Here is a 20,534-nt window from a genome sequence, read left to right as displayed (position 1 = left end):
TTCCCGCGTGACGTTGGACAGGCCTTGTCATTTGAAGACCAGGTGAGATGAATAAATCATATTTTGATCAAGGTTGTCTGGAGACGGGAAGGTTGCAGGGCAGAAGGCTCCTTAATAACCTTGGAACGAATATAGTCACGGCTCATTCTTTATTCAGGAGGAGGAATGAAGTTATTACTTGCTTCGCTTTATTTGTTGGTTGACCTTTAATGTATTGCTGCAATCATAAGGTGAACAGAATGGAAAGTGATGAGGAAAGAAGGGTTGAAATACCAAAAGTATACAGCTATATCTTATACCAGTGGTTCTCAACGTTTTTCTACTAGTGTACTCTGAGTTATTTTTCCCCTTCACTTGCACAAAACACTTTTGGGAGAAAATAAATACAATTAACATAAATAATCTATGTGCGTTCTATTTTGCAATGAAAAAATGAACATTAAAAGGGTGCAAATACTTACAACATCTTTTTATTATTTTCCAGGAGTACCCCCTGCAGTACTCCAAAGTACCCATATGGGGCATGAGTACCCCCATTTGAGAACCACTGCCTACCACACCCCAGCTCAGAGGTTCATAATAGCCCCTGAGATACACATGTAGTGTCAAGTAGGCTGCACTTGACTCCTGCGTTTGGGTCACACCTGTTGAGGAGTTGAGGCTGCGTGCGTGTTTACATTGTCAACACAGAGGGCTTCTCTCTGGCTTTGCTTTCCTTCAACCACCAAACAGGAGGCTGTGGTCGCCTATAGCTGTGTGTGCGTGCGCACGTTGTGTGCGTGCATGTTTGCGTGCGTGTGTGCGTGCGTGCGACCTCACAACAGATCGGGCTTACTTCCATTGCAAGCTAGCATAGGCAACTGACTGTCGCCTAAAACCAAAGGCTAAATGAAACAGACGAATGGATAAAGGATATACTACAGACGCTGATTGAGCCCAGAGTAAACTCTCCTCTCCACCAACACAAGTATACATCTATCTATCACATACAAGAGGTACGACAGCTGTTACACGTTCGGAAATAGAACATGAGCACGTCCGACAGAGAGTCAATGTGTGCTGCCCAAGGACACTCCGGCAGAACGGAAATGTCTGTTGACAGGACGGCTTGAACTCTTAAGGTTCAAACAGTTTCCCACAGTCACACACACACACACACACACATAGACACACGCACACACACACGCACACACACACACACACGCAAGCGCACCAACACACACACACACACACACACACACACACACACACACACACACACACACACACACACACACACACACACACACACACACACACACACACACACACACACACACACACACACACACACACACACACACACACACACACACACACACACACACACACACAGGTTCCAGATGGGATCGGCAGGTGTCTCAGCTGGCTTGGGCGATTTGTCTGGAGCCTTTGAGCAGGTGTCACTCTGCAGTGTATATTCTCGGGTTGATAAGATGATGATGCTGATGATGATGCTGATGATGATGATGATGATGATGATGATGAGTATCAGCCCGTCTAACTGCCTGATGAGAGGATGATGGTTTTATTTGCCCAACTTCCCTGTTCTTTTTCTATCTTTATGACGGAATATTGTTATTAAGGATTAAGGACTTTGCTACTCTGGGATTTGATTTCAATAAGTCTTTGATATAGACGGAGGATGAGAGGTTTGTCAGTAATTTTCTTTTGAAGGGCCAATTTTACTTGAATTTTGGGTATGCGTTATTCTTCTTTTTATAGTTAGCGATTGAGAAATTTGACCTCAAAAGGAAACAGTAAGTAGTTAATGCGGATTAAGAATTTGTGAATTTATCACAGATGTGGAATTGTAAGGTTCTCTACCATCCTCAGTGAGTCAGTGTCTTCCTACCCTGTGAGGCGTCCATGTAACCTTTCCACTAACAAGGGACCTATCAAGACAGGAGCCATCCTAGCACTTATGCTAACAGATCTAGCTAATATAATGTCTGTCTGTCTGTCTGTCTGTCTGTCTGTCTGTCTGTCTGTCTGTCTGTCTGTCTGTCTGTCTGTCTGTCTGTCTGTCTGTCTGTCTGTCTGTCTGTCTGTCTGTCTGTCTGTCTGTCTGTCTGTCTGTCTGTCTGTCTGTCTGTATAAATGCATTTATTTATTCAGAAGCTGCTGTACTCGAGCTATGTGTCTGGCATTTCCTGCATGACAGGAGGAAAAAACATTTGATTAAAACACCTGTTGCGATCCGCCGCGTGACATAACCACCACGGTGGAGGAATCTTCAAACCGTACGCAGATCAGAGATATGACGGTATCAAGCATTTGACGGTGTTTAAGACTTTTAATACCAAGCTGAGATCCTGGAGGAGTTATCCCGGTTCGCTCTCACCCCGTCACCTTGATAATCCAGCGTAATAACAGCTGCACGTCTCTGTCTGCCTCGGTCAGAGGGGTTCTTCTGACTCATGCATACAGGACGGCGGTGGTGTGACGGTTCCCATCACACAGCTTTGAGCCCCACCAGGACCAAAACACACGAGGTAGAAATAGTGTCGCCTCGAAAAAAAGGAAAAATCCACCCATATTATATTCAAAGCCCTTCCCTTTGTTCCTACTGAGTGCCGAGTCTAGTGCTGTGATGCATACTTTTTGTTCTTTTGATAACAAACCCATGGATAGGGCCCTTTTCAGGGTTAGACAGCACTGTTACTCAACCCCATCACTCAATCAATGTAGGTAACGTCATTTTGTGTGAAAAGTTTTCGAATGTGCTTAGCGGTTCGAAAGGCCCAGCATTAATCTGGGCCAATTTACCATCCAGGCCTAATGTGCTCTCCACCTGGTTAGGGTCCTCTTCCTCCTAATCAGGGACAAAGCATCCTCGGAGAGGAAGAGGAGGCTCGGTAGACGGCCACGGCGGCAGCCGGATACACGTCGAGACGCATCCGTCTCTTCTGGTCTCGTGGGCTTCTCCAAATGCCATGTTGTTGTGGCTTGACAAAACTTGTGCACACAAACACACGCAGACGCTTGCACGCATTGGCGCACGCGCGCGCGCACACACACACACACACACACACACACACACCACACACACACACACACACACACACACACACACACACACACTCACACACACGTACACACAGAGGGACACGTACACACCTTCTCTCTACCTTGGCTGAAGCAGACAGCAGAGTTATAGCCATGGTTATTATCAGCAGTCGCTGCGTACAAAACACAAAGGAGATTGTATGTAATTAAGATGCTCTGCCCAGAAGATACCAGCTGACACGTAGTCATTGACAATATCACCCTACAAGGCAGATGACATAGCAGACTTTATTGCACCGTGTCGATGGGATGAAACAAATTCCTCGGCGACGAGCAATGTCTATCATTTATCATTGGCTCTTCTCTTATTTGCAATAATTGTTTGGGTTTGATACAGCCCAAACATGAGTACACGATCGTGACAGGCCATAGGGGATAACGGCCTTGAATTGAGATATTAATAGAGTTAAGAGTAGGGAATATAGCAAACGAGACTGATTGTGTATATGACTAGTCTCTAGGCAACCATTGACAAAACAGGTCATGGTGGGTCTTTGTTGAGTGAAGGCGTCTACAGGAAGGGGGGGGGGGGGGGGGGGGGGGAGGGCTGGTGCAGAAGCCCTGGGATTGAACAATCTAATTAAGGGAGCACTGCTTTATTAAAGGAATGCGATCGTATCAGCCGTGAGAGCACAGCATTACCATGGCGCTTCCTCTGTTAACGAGCCGCCCAACGGTTCGATCGCAGACGTGGAAGGGTCTGTAAATGCAAGCCGCTTTCCTGGCTGAAAATAATAAGCTCTAATGCCACCAGATCTGATCCCGTCATCCTCTTCCTTCTTCTCTTTAGTGAAGATCTCCCCTGCTAACGTCAACAATTTTAGACATACACACACAATCCAAGTACAAACCATGAACAATAGAGAGGGGGTACACCAGTATAATGTTTGTATTATATCCAGTTTGCTGATTATGTAGCTTCATCTTTTTTTAATGGAGGTAGTCCATTTCTTCCATTTTCCTTGAGAATCAAAAGCTCAACTGGATTTGAAGACGGAAAGGTAATTTCTGGATTGGCCTTCTTAAACGTGGAGGTCACACGACAGCTGTTTTAGGCAAGGCAAGGCCACTTTATTTAGGTAGCACTTTTCATACACAAGGCAGACTCAAAGTGCTTCACATATAAACATTGTCATACAATAAAATACAATTCGACTGAACGCTGTGCATACAGAAACCACAGTGCACAGATTTGAGGAAAAGGATTCGGGACATCGCTCTGAGGCAGTTTATTCAAAGCTACGAATGCTGAACATGTTATGCTTCATGTTGCTCACCATTAAGCATCAGAGCTCTGAGCTGACCGATACGATAAGGCCCCACAAAGGCCCCGGTGTTAAAACAATCGCTGACAAAAAAGAAAGGAACACACATGGCATCCTGGGAACGTCATCTTAACGTCAGCTTAGACAGCAGCGAGCTGAAGCCGGGCTCCTCTCAGAGCTCCCCCCCCGTGAGGAGGCAGGTGTTACTGCCTCCTCACGGGCTCAGCCTCCCCCCCTAGACCCTCCTCCTCCAGTGATGCTGCCCGCCGCACGCTGCACGTATGTGCCTTTAAAGCACACACACACACACACACACACACACACACACACAACCACACACACACACACACACACACAACCACACACACAACCACACACACTCGCACATGCACACCACACAACCACACACACACACACACACACACACACACACACACACACACACACAACCACACACACACACACACAACCACACACACTCACACACACACACACACACACACACACACACACACACACACACACACACACACACACACCACTGATGTTGCCGCTTCTGAGAAAGCCTCGTGGGGCCAATCTTCATCGTGCTGCCCCCCATTCAGGGTAATGCCCAGGGACGCCCCCCTCCTCCCCTCCCCCCTCCCCCGTTCCCCCCCTCTCCCTCTCTACTCACCTCCCCTTTCATCCGAGACCTTAAGTCTCTTTATTTTTACCTCCTGTCCAAATCAAAAGGCCAACGCAGGCTCTCTCATCTCACTCGGAGCTTGTCTTTGAATCTTGTCCGTCCAGCTCTGTTTTTCCCCCTTGCTGTTGCATTATCGTTTCGTGTATCTTCCACTGTACTCCCAGCTTTCCATTGGTCTCTCCTCATGAGGGCACCTTATCTATGCCTACCTATGGAGAGTGAAGAAAGCTTACTTGCATTAGAAGATGGACATGGTCATTACGATTTGATTCTTGAGGCTTGCTTGTCGTCACTCATGGATCGGGCTCCACTCTCTCTCTCTCTCTCTCTCTCTCTCTCTCTCTCTCTCGCTCTCTCTCTCTCTCTCTCTCTCTCTCTCTCTCTCTCGCTCTCTCTCTCTCGCTCTCCTCCCTCTCTCTCTCTCTCTCTAGTTTCCGCTGACACACAAGCACAAAGTCACATGCATCACTCTCACCCCTGTCATTCATTCATGCACTAATTCATCATGCTCTAAGAGGTCTGTGCTGCCGGTGTTGGAGCTGGATTCAAAGTATGTCAGCTCGCCCTCAGCCCGGCGTTCAGCCCTGATCTCGTTCAACCGCCTCCGAAAGAGGACCTTAGTGCTGTATGGAAGTCCAGGCCGACCGATTCTACACACACACACACACTCACACGCATGCCAACGCTCACACACACACACACACACACACACACACACACACACACACACACACACCACACACACACACACACACACACATGCCAACGCGCACACACACACACACAACCACACACTCACACACGCATGGGATGTCGGCTACCCAGCCATTAAGCTAGCCAGTGCTCTTACATGTTTATGTTGAAGTTTAACTGTGATTGCTTAATAACTGTAGCTTTCCATTCCAGTCATCGCTAGCTGCAGGCTGCCATTGTGTGAGGGGTACAATACACTAACGCACTTATCTAATTTCCTATGATGTATTTTAGCATTGATGTTAATCGCACTGAGGTATGAGTTGGCCTTTTCCTTTGTAACAAAGCACAACACACAATGTGTTGAAAGTGGTTTTGAGTTTACCTCCCCAAACTCCTGTGCAGTTTGATTGCGTTGTCACGTTACGATACAATAAGAATGTAAGATATGTTATAAAAGTTATTACCTAAAAACCCATGTTGCTCACGAGGATGTTAATGTTTCGATGACGTGTTGGGTCGCTGTGGGAGGAAGTGCTGGTCCTTCTACTGGGTGCGGCAAACGGCCAGAGAGGTAGACACCTGCAGTGATTCAACGGAGCTGTCACACTCAATTTGTACCTGCTGCCAAATTTGTACCGGGCGCGTCATCCATACGTAATCCATTCCAAACCTGCCTGCAACAGATGATCGCGTCGTCCGTTGCCGGGCAGGTTTCAAAAAACATTCGCGCTCATGTTGCCAAAGACGAAATAACATAATACAGAAAACGGATCGCTAGATAACACTTGTTTTTACTTTATATTTGTATTGTATTTCATTGTTTAATCAAATTTAGCAAGTAAACTGAGTGTTTAAAAGCAGGTCAAGGACGAAATAGCACAATACAGATACGGATCGCTAGATAGAAGGTTCGCGAATGTTCGTGAACCTTTCACGTCATTCGACGTGATTGTCCGTTGCGCAGGCAACGGACGACGCGATCATCTGTTGCCGGGCAGGTTTGGAATGGATTACGTATTGATGACGCGCCCGGTACAAATTTGGCAGCCGGTACAAATGAGTGTGACAGAGCCACCAAAGCTGCTAATTGCCCAGGAATGATCCCCATGTCAACCTGTGATACAACGGGGGCATCTGGCGGCCGAGGTCTTAACCATGTTCCATCAGACAAACGGGGGGCCTGGCTGGTGTCGAGAGCAGGAAGAAAACCGGGTCGTGATCCCCATGGGAGCTTGTACCTGTGTGTGTGTGTGTGTGTGGGGGGGGGGGGGGGGGGGGGGGGGGGGGGGGGGCTATTCGCAAGAGTTACTGGTAGCTATGGAACAGGAACTTTGGGTTAGCACGACACAGATCTCGAGCACAGAATACAGCAGGAGTGTAAGGCAACAAAAACAACGTCATTCAGCTGCTATTTTTAGGTTTGGGTTAAGATGGGGGGGGGGGGGGGGGGGGGGTGGGGGGGGGGTTGGAGTCAGATCGAATATAGTCCGTTGCCTCGGTGGTCTTGGCATTTTAATGAGCGAGGGCCAACTGTGTGCAGAGATAACAATGAACGTTCAGATGGGCCACATTGTCAGCGAGGCAGATGAATGGCGACCGGGGGACGCCTGTTGATCGAAGGCTCCATTCGGGGGAATGGGCTTCACTTAGAGCCCCTCTGTTCCCCGGCGACGGCTCGCTATTAAGCTGCTCGAGAAGTTACATCAAAACAAGCTCAATCAGAACGCAGCCTTTCTACTCTGGCCGGGGCCCCGTTGTTTGTTGTTGAAGCCGATGACTTCCTATTGGTGCACATTCTGTCCCCCATTTAGCTCAGCAGGGTTATAAATACCCAGTGGGACTCCGACATTAACACGGGGTTTTAGAGTTAAGAGCAATGGCCCTTCACAAATTACATCTGCGTCACTCTGACATTCATCCGACGAGTTATATTAAGATCAAGAACGCATTTCATATCCTGAGCTGATCCTCCATTTTTACAGCTGAGCCATTGCATCGTTGCAGAGCAATGCAGAATAATCATATGGCATGCCCCTTGATTTTTTGGTTCCAATGCAATAATTGCGCATCGTATGAAGAATAGCAGCAGCGGACGCTGAGCGCTCTTGTCAAGTTTGTTACTTGGATTATTGGTTTAATGGTTAATTGTGATATTTGAGACACTACTGATGATCTTTACAACTCATTAGCCAAAGCTGTCCCTTGACTGAACTCCCCAAGCCGACGAGTCTGTTTCTGAAAGTCACATCGGGCACACATAGGGCTGTCGGCTGAGATCGGTTCCACGCTGCAGTTTTGCAGATGCAAGACGTCTTGTATTTTGACCTTTAGGTAACCTTTGTAGAGAGACTGTGATTCAGCATGACATGTTCTGTCAGACAGTCCTGCATTGACAGACCTTGTATAAAAAATCATATCAAGGAGCTTTGCAAACATAAGTATTGATATGTAGGTGTCACTGCTGCTTGATATTTTGAGATCTCTGCAATACAACTGCATTAGTCATCACATTAATGTGCATTCGAACGCCAAATTCAGGGTCTTACTTGATGGCATACAGAAAAGAATGATGGAGCAGCCAATGACTATGAGAGGACAGCTAATTAAAGGTGGCGGTAGGGAAGATTTAAGAGCTAACATTTGAGTGTAATATGCTAGGAATGACAGAGCCGTTATATGTGAAATGCCCTGAAAATATCTGTTATGTTTTTGTCGAAAGTTTTGGCGATTTGACTAATTTCTCCATTGACTTTGTCAATGTTTGTCGTCTCTCTTTACTACACTCTCTTGAATTAATTCTAAGAGCAGCCTCTCTCTCTCTCAGTCTAGATCTCTCTCTCTTTATCTCTCAATTGATGTTCCTCCCTCCTCGCTCTCTCTCTCTCTCTCTCTCTCTCTCTCTCTCTCTCTCTCCCAAATACAGTCTTACTAAGAACGTTTATCTCAATAAACGTGTCAAAAAATGTCAAAAAAGTGTCCTTGACCTTGAAGCGTTTCCTAGACTAGAGAGCGTCCTCATAAGAGGGCCCGTTCTCAACGCCCCCCCCCCCCCCCCCCCCCCCCCCCCCCCCCCCCCCTCCCCCCTCCCCTGCAGATCTGCACCCCCGACCTGGTGGTGTTCCTGGCCTGCGCCAACCACCGCCTGAAGGAGCGTCTGGAGCGCCGGGCGGAGCTGCAGGGTCGCCCCGACGACAACCCCAAGGCCACGGAGCGGCGCCTCACCAACTTCAAGCAGAACACCATCCCCCTGGTCAAGTACTTCCAGGAGCGGGGGCCCATCGCCACGGTAACCGCCTCCGGACCGGGAAGAAACAACAGAACCTGACTGTGTGTGTTTAGGCGCAAGGGCGGGGTCGTGTGTATCTGTGTGTGTGTGTGTGTGTGTGTGTGTGTGTGTGTGTGTGTGTGTGTGTGTGTGTGTGTGTGTGTGTGTGTGTGTGTGTGTGTGTCTGGTGTGTTTGAGTATATTGGTTGGTGGGTGTGCTTCTGGGTGTGTGTGTGTGTGTGTGTGTGTGTATGTGTGTGTGTGTGTGTGTGGGTGTGTGTGTTTGTGTGTGTGAGTGTGTGGGTGTGGGTGGGGGTAAATGTTTGTGTGTGTGTGTGTGTGTGGCTGTTTGTCTGCGTCTGTTTGTGTACTTAGCGTATCAGTGTGCTTGAGCGTGTTTGTGTACACACACACACACACACACACACACACACACACACACACACACCTCCCAGTGTAGTCAAGTACATTGTGTTGGAGGTGTGGTTCATGCAGAATACACACAAAGCTAAACAAAAGTAAACACAGAGTCTCTGCCGCGGCTGCAGAGTGCTCAGACAGGAGCACGGCTGGTGGCTAACAGCTTCCCCACACCTCGAGCACAGTGAGGAGAGTGGCGACAGAGTGCTCGCTGCACACTCGCGAGTGCTGAGTAGACTGGCTGAGCATGACGGTGCATCCGCTAATAAGGTGTGAGTCCCCTGCCACTGTCCCAGCCGTCCCTCATCCAAGCCGAGAGGCTGCCCTCGTCAGCTCCTCTGGTGTGTGCTCCCATGGATCTAGGTCAGTATCGAACGTGGCGCCACATCGCCAGTGAACAAAAAAAAACGATTTACTTTTCAGACCACAAAGAAAATAAACTATTATTTTTGCAACGGTCGGGGCGTCTCCCGAACGATGATCTAAACCTGTTAAAGGGTAGACGTCCAAAGAGCCTTGGGATGTGTCGCTGCAGTGTGCGAATGGCGCCGGGGGGGGGCAGGGCGGGGGTGTCTCCATTCCCGTTGAATGTACCGCGTCCTGCTGCCAGCAGAGAGCAGAGAAGCTAACACTTGCAAAGTAAACAACACATTAACGCAGAGTCCCTCCCACACGTCCCTCGGCACGCCACGACCGTCCTTATGGCCCTCTGTGCGGAACATGAGCGATAGATACGGAGCTGCTATGTTCCTTGCCGGTCACGGTCAACTTTTGACCACTTGGTTTTTCCCCCCACTTGGTGTTTCTGTTATTCGTCCGTTTGTTTTCTTCTGGGCTCTCGCGCCTTGCGTGCGTTTGCTGGGGAGGAAAAAACGCCTCTTCTTGTCTCTCTTGCTCTCCGCTTTGGTCCCCTCTCCCGCGGACTTTCAAGATTGCTTGTTCGCTCACCTCTCTCACGTTCATCTTGTTAATCGCATCACTATGATGTTCCATTTCTGGTGTTCTAACCTGGTTTTTTTTAGGGCACCACGCAGTACCCACACCTTGTAGGCTTTGTGTTTTCATTTTTTAGGTTTGATAGCCAGGCTCAGAAATGACTTGACCTGCCTCTTTGTGACCGGTCTAGGTCAGTCATGAACAGGATGATCTTTGACCCCTAGACCTGCTTCCTGCAGGGAATCCAACATGATTTGTACCAGCCTCAAGGGACTTTCTCCGTCTGGAAAATAGATAACATGATCCAAGGAAGCGGTTGTTGAACCTCTGGAAAGTTTCTGACTTGTAGATAAAGTAATTATATTCCCTTTACCCATCAAGGCTTTTACATCTTGGGCAGATCGCCTGCTTGGAAGCCTTAGTTTCACCATCAAGGGTGCGAATGAATGTACTTGTTGGCCATTTGAGGATTGTGCTGCTTCATTCCTCATCCGTTTAGAAACACTGACAGGAGATGTGACCTACTTCTGCCTGAGCATCTTCTGTTCTGCGCTGGCGGTAAAATAGTCTCCCTCTTGGCTCATGAATAATGGGGGTGGTTAGGGCCGGGGTAACGGCCACGTGTTTGAGCATGAAGCATATCTACGTCAGACTGATACCTTTCATCTGATTCTACCGACTCTTGTGAGGCTGTGCCGGTGCCCGACGTCTTTAGCCTCATATGGCAGCGCCCTCAGATATCCAATATAAATGTCTCAACGACAGCTGTCGCAGTGGTCGTATCTGGCTCCAGCCATGCCTTAGCCAGAAACATTAGCTCACGTCTGTTGACGTGGAGCGTAATCTATCGGAAGGTTCCATGCAAGAAGGCGTTGGGCCATGATAAACACTGTGAGCCCATTCCTACCTCCCATTTCTGTTTTAGACTAATATAGTTATTTATTACCCATCGCAGGGTCTGGTGGAAGGGTTCCAGCAATCTAGAGCACTGCGTTTTTCGATGACTACTGGGGTCTCAAAATAAGGACCTGTAAGCTGATGTGCTCTCAGTTGTTCCTCTGACATGGCTGCTGGATCGTATGGCTTTCTAACAATGCTCTCAACCTGCCTTGCATGCTGCTGCTGCCGTGTCCATTTAGTTTAGTTTGTTTAGTTCAAATTACTAGGGCTGCTTAATTATGGAAAAAATCAAAATCCCGATTATTTTGGTCAATGTTGAAATCACGAATCATTCAAACGATAATTTTTTGAGCTTGAAAACATCATGTATTTATTCACCACGTCTCTCCCAAGAAACACTTTGCAACTGAGAACTTGGAAATTCGCTGACATTCACGCACGTATACACAAACACCCCACTTAAGATCTTTCCGGCCCAGCGCACTCACACTCACCTGTCCTCCTATACGTGGCTACACATCAGCTTGAACTGAGCCTGTCGACTTGGCTCTGAGCGTCCTCTGTGGACCCCAGGAGACCTCCACTCGACGGCCGTGTCCACCGTGTGCATCGAGAGGATCACAAGAGGTTTGGGATATCGACCAACAGGCGGCATGCCCTCCAACAAAAGCTGGTTTCGAGAAACATTGTTTTTTAAAGTGGAACTGAAACAACAAGTGGGTCGAAGTGGATAAACGCTCTGCGCTCAACAGTGCACCTCGTTTCACCGGGAGCTTTCCAGGTGCTTTTAGTACACTGTGTTTTGCACACGATGTGTTAATAGTATTTTGGACATATTACATACTACTCTTACATACTATGCAGTATACTAATAGTGGAGATTCAGACGGAATCATGGAATGTAAGAAATATCGAAATGGTAAAAGATAGAAGTGGGGGTGTTACTGTATTTCCCTAGAGCCCAGGGGGCCGTTCAAGATCAAGTTTGACAGGAATACATTACAATACTCGGCAACAAAGACCTGGCAGTTAGTTAATCTGATGGCGTCAATAGTTTGCTCTTTATGGGCTGGCTGGCAGCTTTATATTGTCTATAAATAAGATCGCTGTTACATCAAAGGCTACATCCCGCCAGCTCTTTGACTGTATCGCAATCGGGAAGTTTTTATAAAACGAATACTTGCCCCGCCATTCGTATTTATCTATTCATGGATGGAATCAAGCAAAGTAGAGCGCTTTTCTGTGAATGGCCTTGTTTTTGAAGGGTGCAATATAAATAAAGTCCCCCTTCCTTCAGAGAAGGACCTCATTCAATAGATGATGAGCAGCAGCTGGGATGAGTTGTTGGTGACCTGACCTGCTCTCACGGTGCTTGTGCCGCAGCCATGTATGTACTGCATGTACTGATGTGCGTACAGTGTGTGTGTGCGTGCATTAATTGTTTTTTTTATTTGTTTAGTAAAGTCGTATACAGTCGGCCAATTACTTTTTAAATTAAATTTTGCATCGCCTCGAACGTCGCTTGGCTGGTGAACGGGTGGCGCGTGGCTGTTTGATATACGTCTGCGTGTGACGTCTGCTACACCTATGACGAGGCTGCCGCCAACGCCGCCACACGGCAGACCTCCCTCTGCGTCTCTCTGTGGCCTAACGACGCCCCGGTGGTTACGATTACAGTTCAGGGCACGGCTGCCTCAACAGATCATTAGACTGCTAATGACATCAACGAGGGCCAACGGTGGGGGTGACGTCAGCGCTGCTACTCGATAGAATCCCAGGCCTCGGCAGAACTTGAGCTTCCTTCAGATTATTTTTATTACGTTTCTTATACATTTAATTTGATTCAATTTTTTAATTCAAGCTATTTTATTTGCCACTATTATTATTACTGCTGTTGTTATTTTATTTTCATGGTTCCGCTTCTATGTTCTATGACTAAGACGACGTCACCTGTTCACACATACTATACTGATTGTATGAACAAACAAAACTAAAAAAAAAAAAAAAAAAAAAAGCCTCCTTCACACAGAACCAATAATGGATCTCAGCCCTCGAACCCGGAACCATGGGCACCACTGCGCCCAGGACTCAAGGCCATTGGCTGAGTTGCTCCTACGATTTATAGGGAATGTTTGAATTGTTTCCTTTTCCTCTGAGTAGAATGATGCTGCACCTTCTAAACTCTTTACAATCTGGCATTGTTGCCCCGAGATGTGCGCCTGTAGGGAAACAATTTCACCGTCGCTACTTTGGCCCTGAGGATTGTCTGTGCTGCTCGTCCGACAGAGCGAAGTCTTAACACAACTTCTCACAGCCTTCAGCAGCTGGGGAGAGGAAATGAGAGGAAGGCCAGACTAAGGGATGCCTTTCTAAAGGATTTCAAAGAGGATTTTAGATATTAAAAGGAAACTGTCTCTCCCAGCCCTTCCGATCCAATTCAATTCAATTACATTTTAGTTGTATAGCCTTTAATCACCATTACATTCTCAAAGGGCTAATGAGCAAATACAGTTATAAAATAAATCACTTTCCTCCCTTCTGACATCCAAACACGGATCCTCTACACATCTGACGTGAATATAACAAATATCGACCCAGGAAGAACCATTGCATATGAGCAACGCCATCTCCGGTGAAACACGGTTCATTGCCCTCGGTGGTTTTTGATGGGATCAAACCAGTGCTAAACAATGTGTTAGTAGTTAGTAGCATCACCTGCCGCTAACTCTTGCCTTGCCATGTATCTCTGCTTTTATTCAAGCATTTAACAACCTCACAGCACTCTGTGCACAGTGAAAATGTGGGCTACACACATGGCAAAGCCACCTCGAAAAATAGAACGGATCACCTTTCAATGCCATCTGCACTATCCATGGCTTGGCCTGGTCCTTGCAATAGCAGACAATGGCTCCCAAAATAACGGCGTGATTCTGAGGGGCGGGAGTTCCTCAAACGTAGAGCGTAGTGGGTTGGATTCAAGCACGCTGAAGACATCTGAACCAGAAGAGACCCTGCTTTCATTCGTCAAGCCGTTACATCCATGACTGTGTCTGTGTGTGTGTGTGTTTGCGAGAGGAGGGATGGGGGAATTGTGACTTATCTAGAGATGGTATGAAATGTCAAATATAATGCAGGGAACAATTTAACCTTTAGCTGAGGGCAAGGTCTCCAGGATCATCCAATCATATCGGGCTACAGAAACGCGGAGGTGGGGGTGGTGGTGTTAACGTTGATGTGACACTTTTAATTAAATGGAGCTGTTCAATATGCCTTCAAAGGATCTTGCTTCTGAAACTGAATTCCTTTACGGCTCGTGCATATAGAACTAATTTCGAAATATAAAACAAGACACGAGCTAAACTCCCCAATTTGGCAATTTCACAATCCAAATACCCAGGTGGGGTTAATTATAGGGGGTCCGACACAACTGTCAAATACACACTTTGGGGGAATGAATAATGTGCTGCCTCTTTGATAACACCACAATTAAAATGGGCTATTGAAGCATTCCCAGACATAAGAGGCTTGGAGAAGGGCTTGATGTTAATAGCTGGGATCACAACCCAGGGGCAAGGTTTGCAGCATTCATTAAATACAGGGTCTTTAACTAGGTTCTCCCAGCAACCCACAGATCTGGCCAATCACTCGTCTTCTATTTCATCCTTTGCATTTAACTGTAATTTATCTGTAGACCAGACCAAAATAAAGCGAAGACACACATGCACATTATCCATCATACTTCCATTTTTTTATTTATTTTTTTAACCTTTATTTAACCAGGAAAGTCCACAATTATATCGCGAAAAACAACCTCACAAAAGGAACCATTAGCTTCCTCCAGTGACATTAGATCAGGCTCTCCATGACAATGCCTGAATAGGAATACTTATAATGCAGGATAATGCCATGTGCTGACACATTGTAACATTGTACTCCTGCTGTGCTGTCCATTCCTCAAAACCCTGAATAACCGAATGTATTTTCTTCCCTAATTGGTTAGAAATATTCTACGGTTCCAGCGGGTCTTCTGACAAAACCCGATCAGATGAAAGGCTTTCATTCCAAATGTCACATCTCATGATGGAAAGTCTATCCGCCCCAGCCCTCTCTGTGAAAAGCTCAATTATTCATATTCGCTTACTTTTAAATGTCTTCCGTTGTCGTCTTTAGTTTGCCATGTTTGTCCAATTGAATTAGTTTTTCTGAGTCACAGTACGTCAGACATTTAGATGCCAACACAGACACAAAAACCACACACCCACACACACATTCATGCACAGGCTATCCGCTCATTACGGGAGAAATGGAAAGTCTTATTCTGTGAAATAAAAATAGTTTGGTCCTGTTTGCCTCATACCAGCCTCTTTCAAAACAAACCGTTTTCCAAGGATCTGCTCACTCATTTATTACTTCAATGTCAAATACTGGCCTTTTTAATATTTATGAACGGGAATAATATGAAGATTTCATGCATTTATGCACCCTATCTCTCATTCTTTCATTTTCCGTTGCTCAAACCAACTGGCCACTCCGAATGTCCCCTCACACCTGCCACGCGCATCAGGGACATCCCCTCACACCTGCCACGCGCATCAGGGACATCGTATACCGTGTGAAGTTTTTAGTCCTTTGTTTTAACATGTTTACGTTGTAGTAGGGATCTGGATCTTCAGTCGACTGTGTAACCATTTTTTATTCATTACAAAATTCCACTTTACTCCAATTCCATTACTTCCATTAATATATATATATATATATATATATATATTACTTTGATATATATATATATATATATATATATATATATATATATAATTATATAAAGTGTACATCAAATAAATAGGGAGTATCGTAAAAAGTTGTTTTAAGTTCCAGAGACAGTGGGGAACTTAAAATGACGATGTTGTTGAGTGAAGGATTAATCCTTTTACCTCACTCAGGTTGGTACCCACAACACAGCAGACAGTGGGGGCCTTTTCATAGCCTGTTGCCATAGTAACGGGTGGACGGGGGCTGCAGCAGTGTGGTTCGGACTAACCCCCCCCACCCCCCCTCCCCCCACCCCCCTCCCTTGGCGAATTGACTTTGTTTTGGGACGAGCAATCAATGCCTTGTCTCACAGACGGAGAGAAAAGTGTTATTATCAAGACAATTATTGATTTGTCTCTTTTTAACCTTTACATCCCATAACCACGAATTTACCCCTGCCACTAGATCTTAAGTAAGCTTGAAACTGAATTCATTTGACTCTAAACAGGGATTACTTTCAATCTATACGTTTCAGTAAAACATTACATAATATATAAGTTGTTTTCTTTCCTTTTTGGGTTAGTCTCCCCCTTCAATGTGTTTTGACAGAGAGTGGCAGCTGATAAATATTTCTTCTTTTCAGTTCGATGCTGATCGAGATGAGGAGGAGGTTTTCAGTGACATCAGCATGACTTTGGACAGCAAACTTTTCCCTTTCAAATCACGGGTAGCAGGTGAGTGTAAATGAATACAGTTGTTTACACAAATATACTGTATACAAACACTCACATGCAAAATTAGGAGGTGAGCAAAAGAGTGATTGTATTTTGGTTATTTGGCGGCAAGTATTGGCTGTGTCTATTTTAAAGTTGTGTTTACTTAAAACATACTGACAAACGCGCAATAACTCCTCACACCTGCAACAGGGACATTGTATCGGGGCCCTCTTTAGTTCTTCGTTCTACATGTTTGTGTTGTGGTGGGAATCAGTTTTTGTCCTTTGGCCTTTTTCTTCTGTGTTAAATTAAGAACTTAATTCTGATTACATTACTTCACTGGATATTTATTAAAAGTGTAGATCAAATATTATTATGGGGTTATTATAAAAGTTGTCTGATAAATAATGTATATTTAATATATTTAAACAATTCTAGATTCATAGTTTTTAGCATTATAGTTAGCATTTCATAGTAGAAGCAGTGTCTCCATAAACCATCAGAGAGTCGTGTGTCCTCCTTCAGGTATGACATGCCTGTATGTGTGTGTGTGTGTGTGTGTGTGTGTGTGTGTGTGTGTGTGTGTGTGTGTGTGTGTGTGTGTGTGTGTGTGTGTGTGTGTGTGTGTGTGTGTGGTGTGTGTTTGCGTGAGTTTTCGTGACATGTGTTTGTGTGTTTATGTTTTGCATGAGAGATTTTATTAAAGCCAGGGTTGAAGAAACGTTCAATATGAGAACCCCTTCGGTCCCAGACTGACTGTAAAGCAGCTCCAGGTGGCTACAGCAGATGTCAAGACATGTGGGTGGGAGGCAGACAGATAACTTGAATCAACATAAGGAAGGTTATCCTTTGAATTAAGGGGGATTTAAAGCAAAGAAATGCTGAAAGTGATCCAATTTTACGTTTAAGGGGATTTATATTACAAACGAATGATAAAATACATTATTGAAGAAGGGAAATGTGTCACTCGAAGTGTTGGCATATTATACCACTCCCTATTCTAGCTTCTTCATCTATATGTAACAAATAAATTAATATTTGTTCATGTTTATTAAAAATAGTTGGACATGTCTTACTTGTGCCTTTGTTGCCCTAGCAACCAAAACACCAAAAGCAGGTTGAAATGTTTCTCGGGAAATCAAAATAGAACCAGTTGAAAGTCAAGTATTTATCGCAGAAGATGCTAAACAGCGCAAAAAAGTGGAGCGCTTCGCACTTATTTGCCAACACGTAATCTATTCAGTTTCAGCATTAAGTATAGAAGCTAAGTAGTAGTTCAGTTTAGCTACTAATCACATTATTTTCTGTTTTTGCCGAATGAAGAAGAAGATTCCTGTTCCTGTACTTTGATATTCCGAAGGTTTTTTATGCACTAAATAATTAAAAATGAATTGCAACACGTACATTTCCCAAGCCCGAAACATATATCTTTAGAAACTTGAGCAAAAATATTAATGTGGAATGTTTTGGGTAAGCAGCAATTATGTCTATTTAATGTTTGTTGATGAAGCAAGTTCTGCCGGCTATATCCACCGTTGATGCACAACATACAGCATCTATTTTCAGTGCTTTATTCTGAATATTAAATGTTTTATTTGTTTACGTAACTTTCTGCATGCTGAGCGCATAATACCATAATGTCTTAAACATAGCACAAAACACAAACAGCCTTTTACGACCCTAATGTTTCTATCTAAAAACAGGATTTCAGCGCACCAATTCATTAGATACAGTTTTACCTAAGTAAGGAAATGATTGGAGCTGATTGAGCGCAACAGAGAGTAACAGTGAGCTGCAGAGAGCATTTGGCTGATGGCCTGCTAGCATTTGAAACTGTTCATGCACGCTCTTTAATGGAACATCACAACAGGGTGCCCCATTAGCTCCCTTTGTTTGACCTTGGATGAACAGAGAAAATACATAAATACTGCAGAACAGAAAACACCATGAAAAGAGGCTTGATTTTTTTGGTCCGGAAATCAAATAGAAATCCTCATACATAATATAAATATATTCAATCAAAGCTAGAGCAGGCAATTATTTTTAGAAGCCTTGAAATGCCGGACAGCGATCGATAAATCAAATGCTCTGACAAAAAAGAGAAAGAATCTGGTGTCTTTGGCTGTCAGGGGCCTGTGATAATAAGCCCCGGCCTTTATGATCATTAGTCTCAGGCCGAGTTGAATGATTGCTTGAGTCCTACCTTCCCAGCGACCGTTTTTCCATCTGTACACCATGTGAAGGTCTGACGCGTGCTACTCTGCTGCTGTGGTTGTCTTTGGTCTCCAGGGCCCAGTGAACTGGATCTCAGCCTACTGGGCGAACCCAACAGTCTGCCAGATGCTCCTTGCAAGTACGATGGGGAGGTAAGACCGTCAGCTACTGCTAGTCCTCAGGTAGGGACACAGTGGATAAGGCACTGAAGCTTCTCCTACTTTGTACCGATGCTTTCATCCAATGCAATCTAAGCCCGTCAAAAAAATGCACGCACGATAAGGATGTTTAGCCTGCATGTCCGTGCTGAATCTCCGATATTGGACCACCGATTAGAAATATGCACGCTACCTCTCTGACGCCAAGATTGAAATCTTGATGAAAGTTATGAGTTATAAGAGTATGGAAGAAGGGTAAACTTAATATCATAGTGTGTGAGCCTTTTCCGTAGACAGACACTTACACTACAGTATAACCTCGATACTTTTATGTCAACCTCAATGTTTCTGGAAATGTTGTCCTTGATCTGAAGCCACACAAACCTGTTTGATCATTTTTAAACAGTTATATAATTCACGCATTTAATAAGATGATAAAATATGCATCCAACCCTAATCTGTGCTACCATCCCTTAATGCGGTGGCTTAACACTTCAATCATATCGTGTTTCCCCTGCTCATGAAAAGGCTGTGACCTGCTCACAGCCTCACCCACAGCTGGCGCGTGTGTTCTGTCACCAGTCCTTGATCCAATCAAATCAAATCCAAGCGTCAGATCATATTACATCACCTTTTGTCCCGTGCTAATTGGCCGCTTTTAATTTGAAGTACATCTGACTTTGGAAGGAATGCTCTGAATACAATGTAACCTTGCCTTACCACAGTTGCCATGGCTGCCAGGGTTTAACCTAAGATCCTTATTAGTGCTGATACATTTTAGTGTCCTATAGTTACACAAATCACACATGGGAGCCATAGCCCGGAGTCGGGCCCGGATGTCACATCTGGGAGCTTTCCCGGAGAAGATACACACTTACGAGCCTCTTCTGGGCAGCATCTGCTGCACTGCGTGTCTCTTCCTCCTCGTTCCTCGAGCACGCGGGTCATGTGTATCATGAAGCGGTGTCAGAGATGCCACTGCCCTTAAGCATATAGTGTCCGAGCCTCATCAAGAGGCTTTGGCCTACAGAGAGAGCAATGAAAGAGGCTTGTGTGGCTGGAGGGAAACATCACGCTTTCATACGTTTGATCCATCCTTTATGGTTTAGGTTTAGCTGACAAAACTGCACGTCGGGTTTCCAGAATGGGTTCTCGTTCAAGCAAACAAAAGGGAATTGTGCCGGGCAGAACCGAGACCAATAAAGGCTGCTACACACTGGCCCAACCGTTGGCCATCTGAAACGTTTGGGGAGACTCGGACGAGTTCGGGAACAACAATTGGTTGTGCGAATCAGCACAGTGTGTGGTAGAGGCGGACTCTCACCATGAGACTAGCGCCACCCAATGTAAAGGAGACTCATTGCATCTCGCGCAAGCGCAGAACGTACACACTGCTGTGTTGACCGTATTCTTCTTCTC

The 20,534-nt window shown here is 45.5% G+C and overlaps 1 protein-coding gene across 1 annotated transcript in view; it reads left to right on the top strand.

Annotated features, from left to right (window-relative positions):
• ak5 (adenylate kinase 5) overlaps positions 1–20,534 on the top strand; it is a 50,493-nt gene that overhangs the window by 6,467 nt on the left and 23,492 nt on the right. Inside the window, exons 4-7 of the mRNA XM_060058146.1 lie at positions 1–42; positions 8,852–9,043; positions 16,671–16,761; positions 19,033–19,109. The exon at positions 1–42 is cut by the window's left edge and continues 72 nt beyond it. Of these exons, the coding sequence (XP_059914129.1) occupies positions 1–42; positions 8,852–9,043; positions 16,671–16,761; positions 19,033–19,109 (402 nt within the window). The remainder of the gene's footprint in view (positions 43–8,851; positions 9,044–16,670; positions 16,762–19,032; positions 19,110–20,534) is intronic.

Source organism: Gadus macrocephalus, chromosome 8, assembly GCF_031168955.1.
Source record: "Gadus macrocephalus chromosome 8, ASM3116895v1".
NCBI lineage: Eukaryota > Metazoa > Chordata > Actinopteri > Gadiformes > Gadidae > Gadus > Gadus macrocephalus.
Note: the sequence above shows the minus strand (reverse complement) of the source record. Positions and strands in the feature narration are given on the sequence as shown.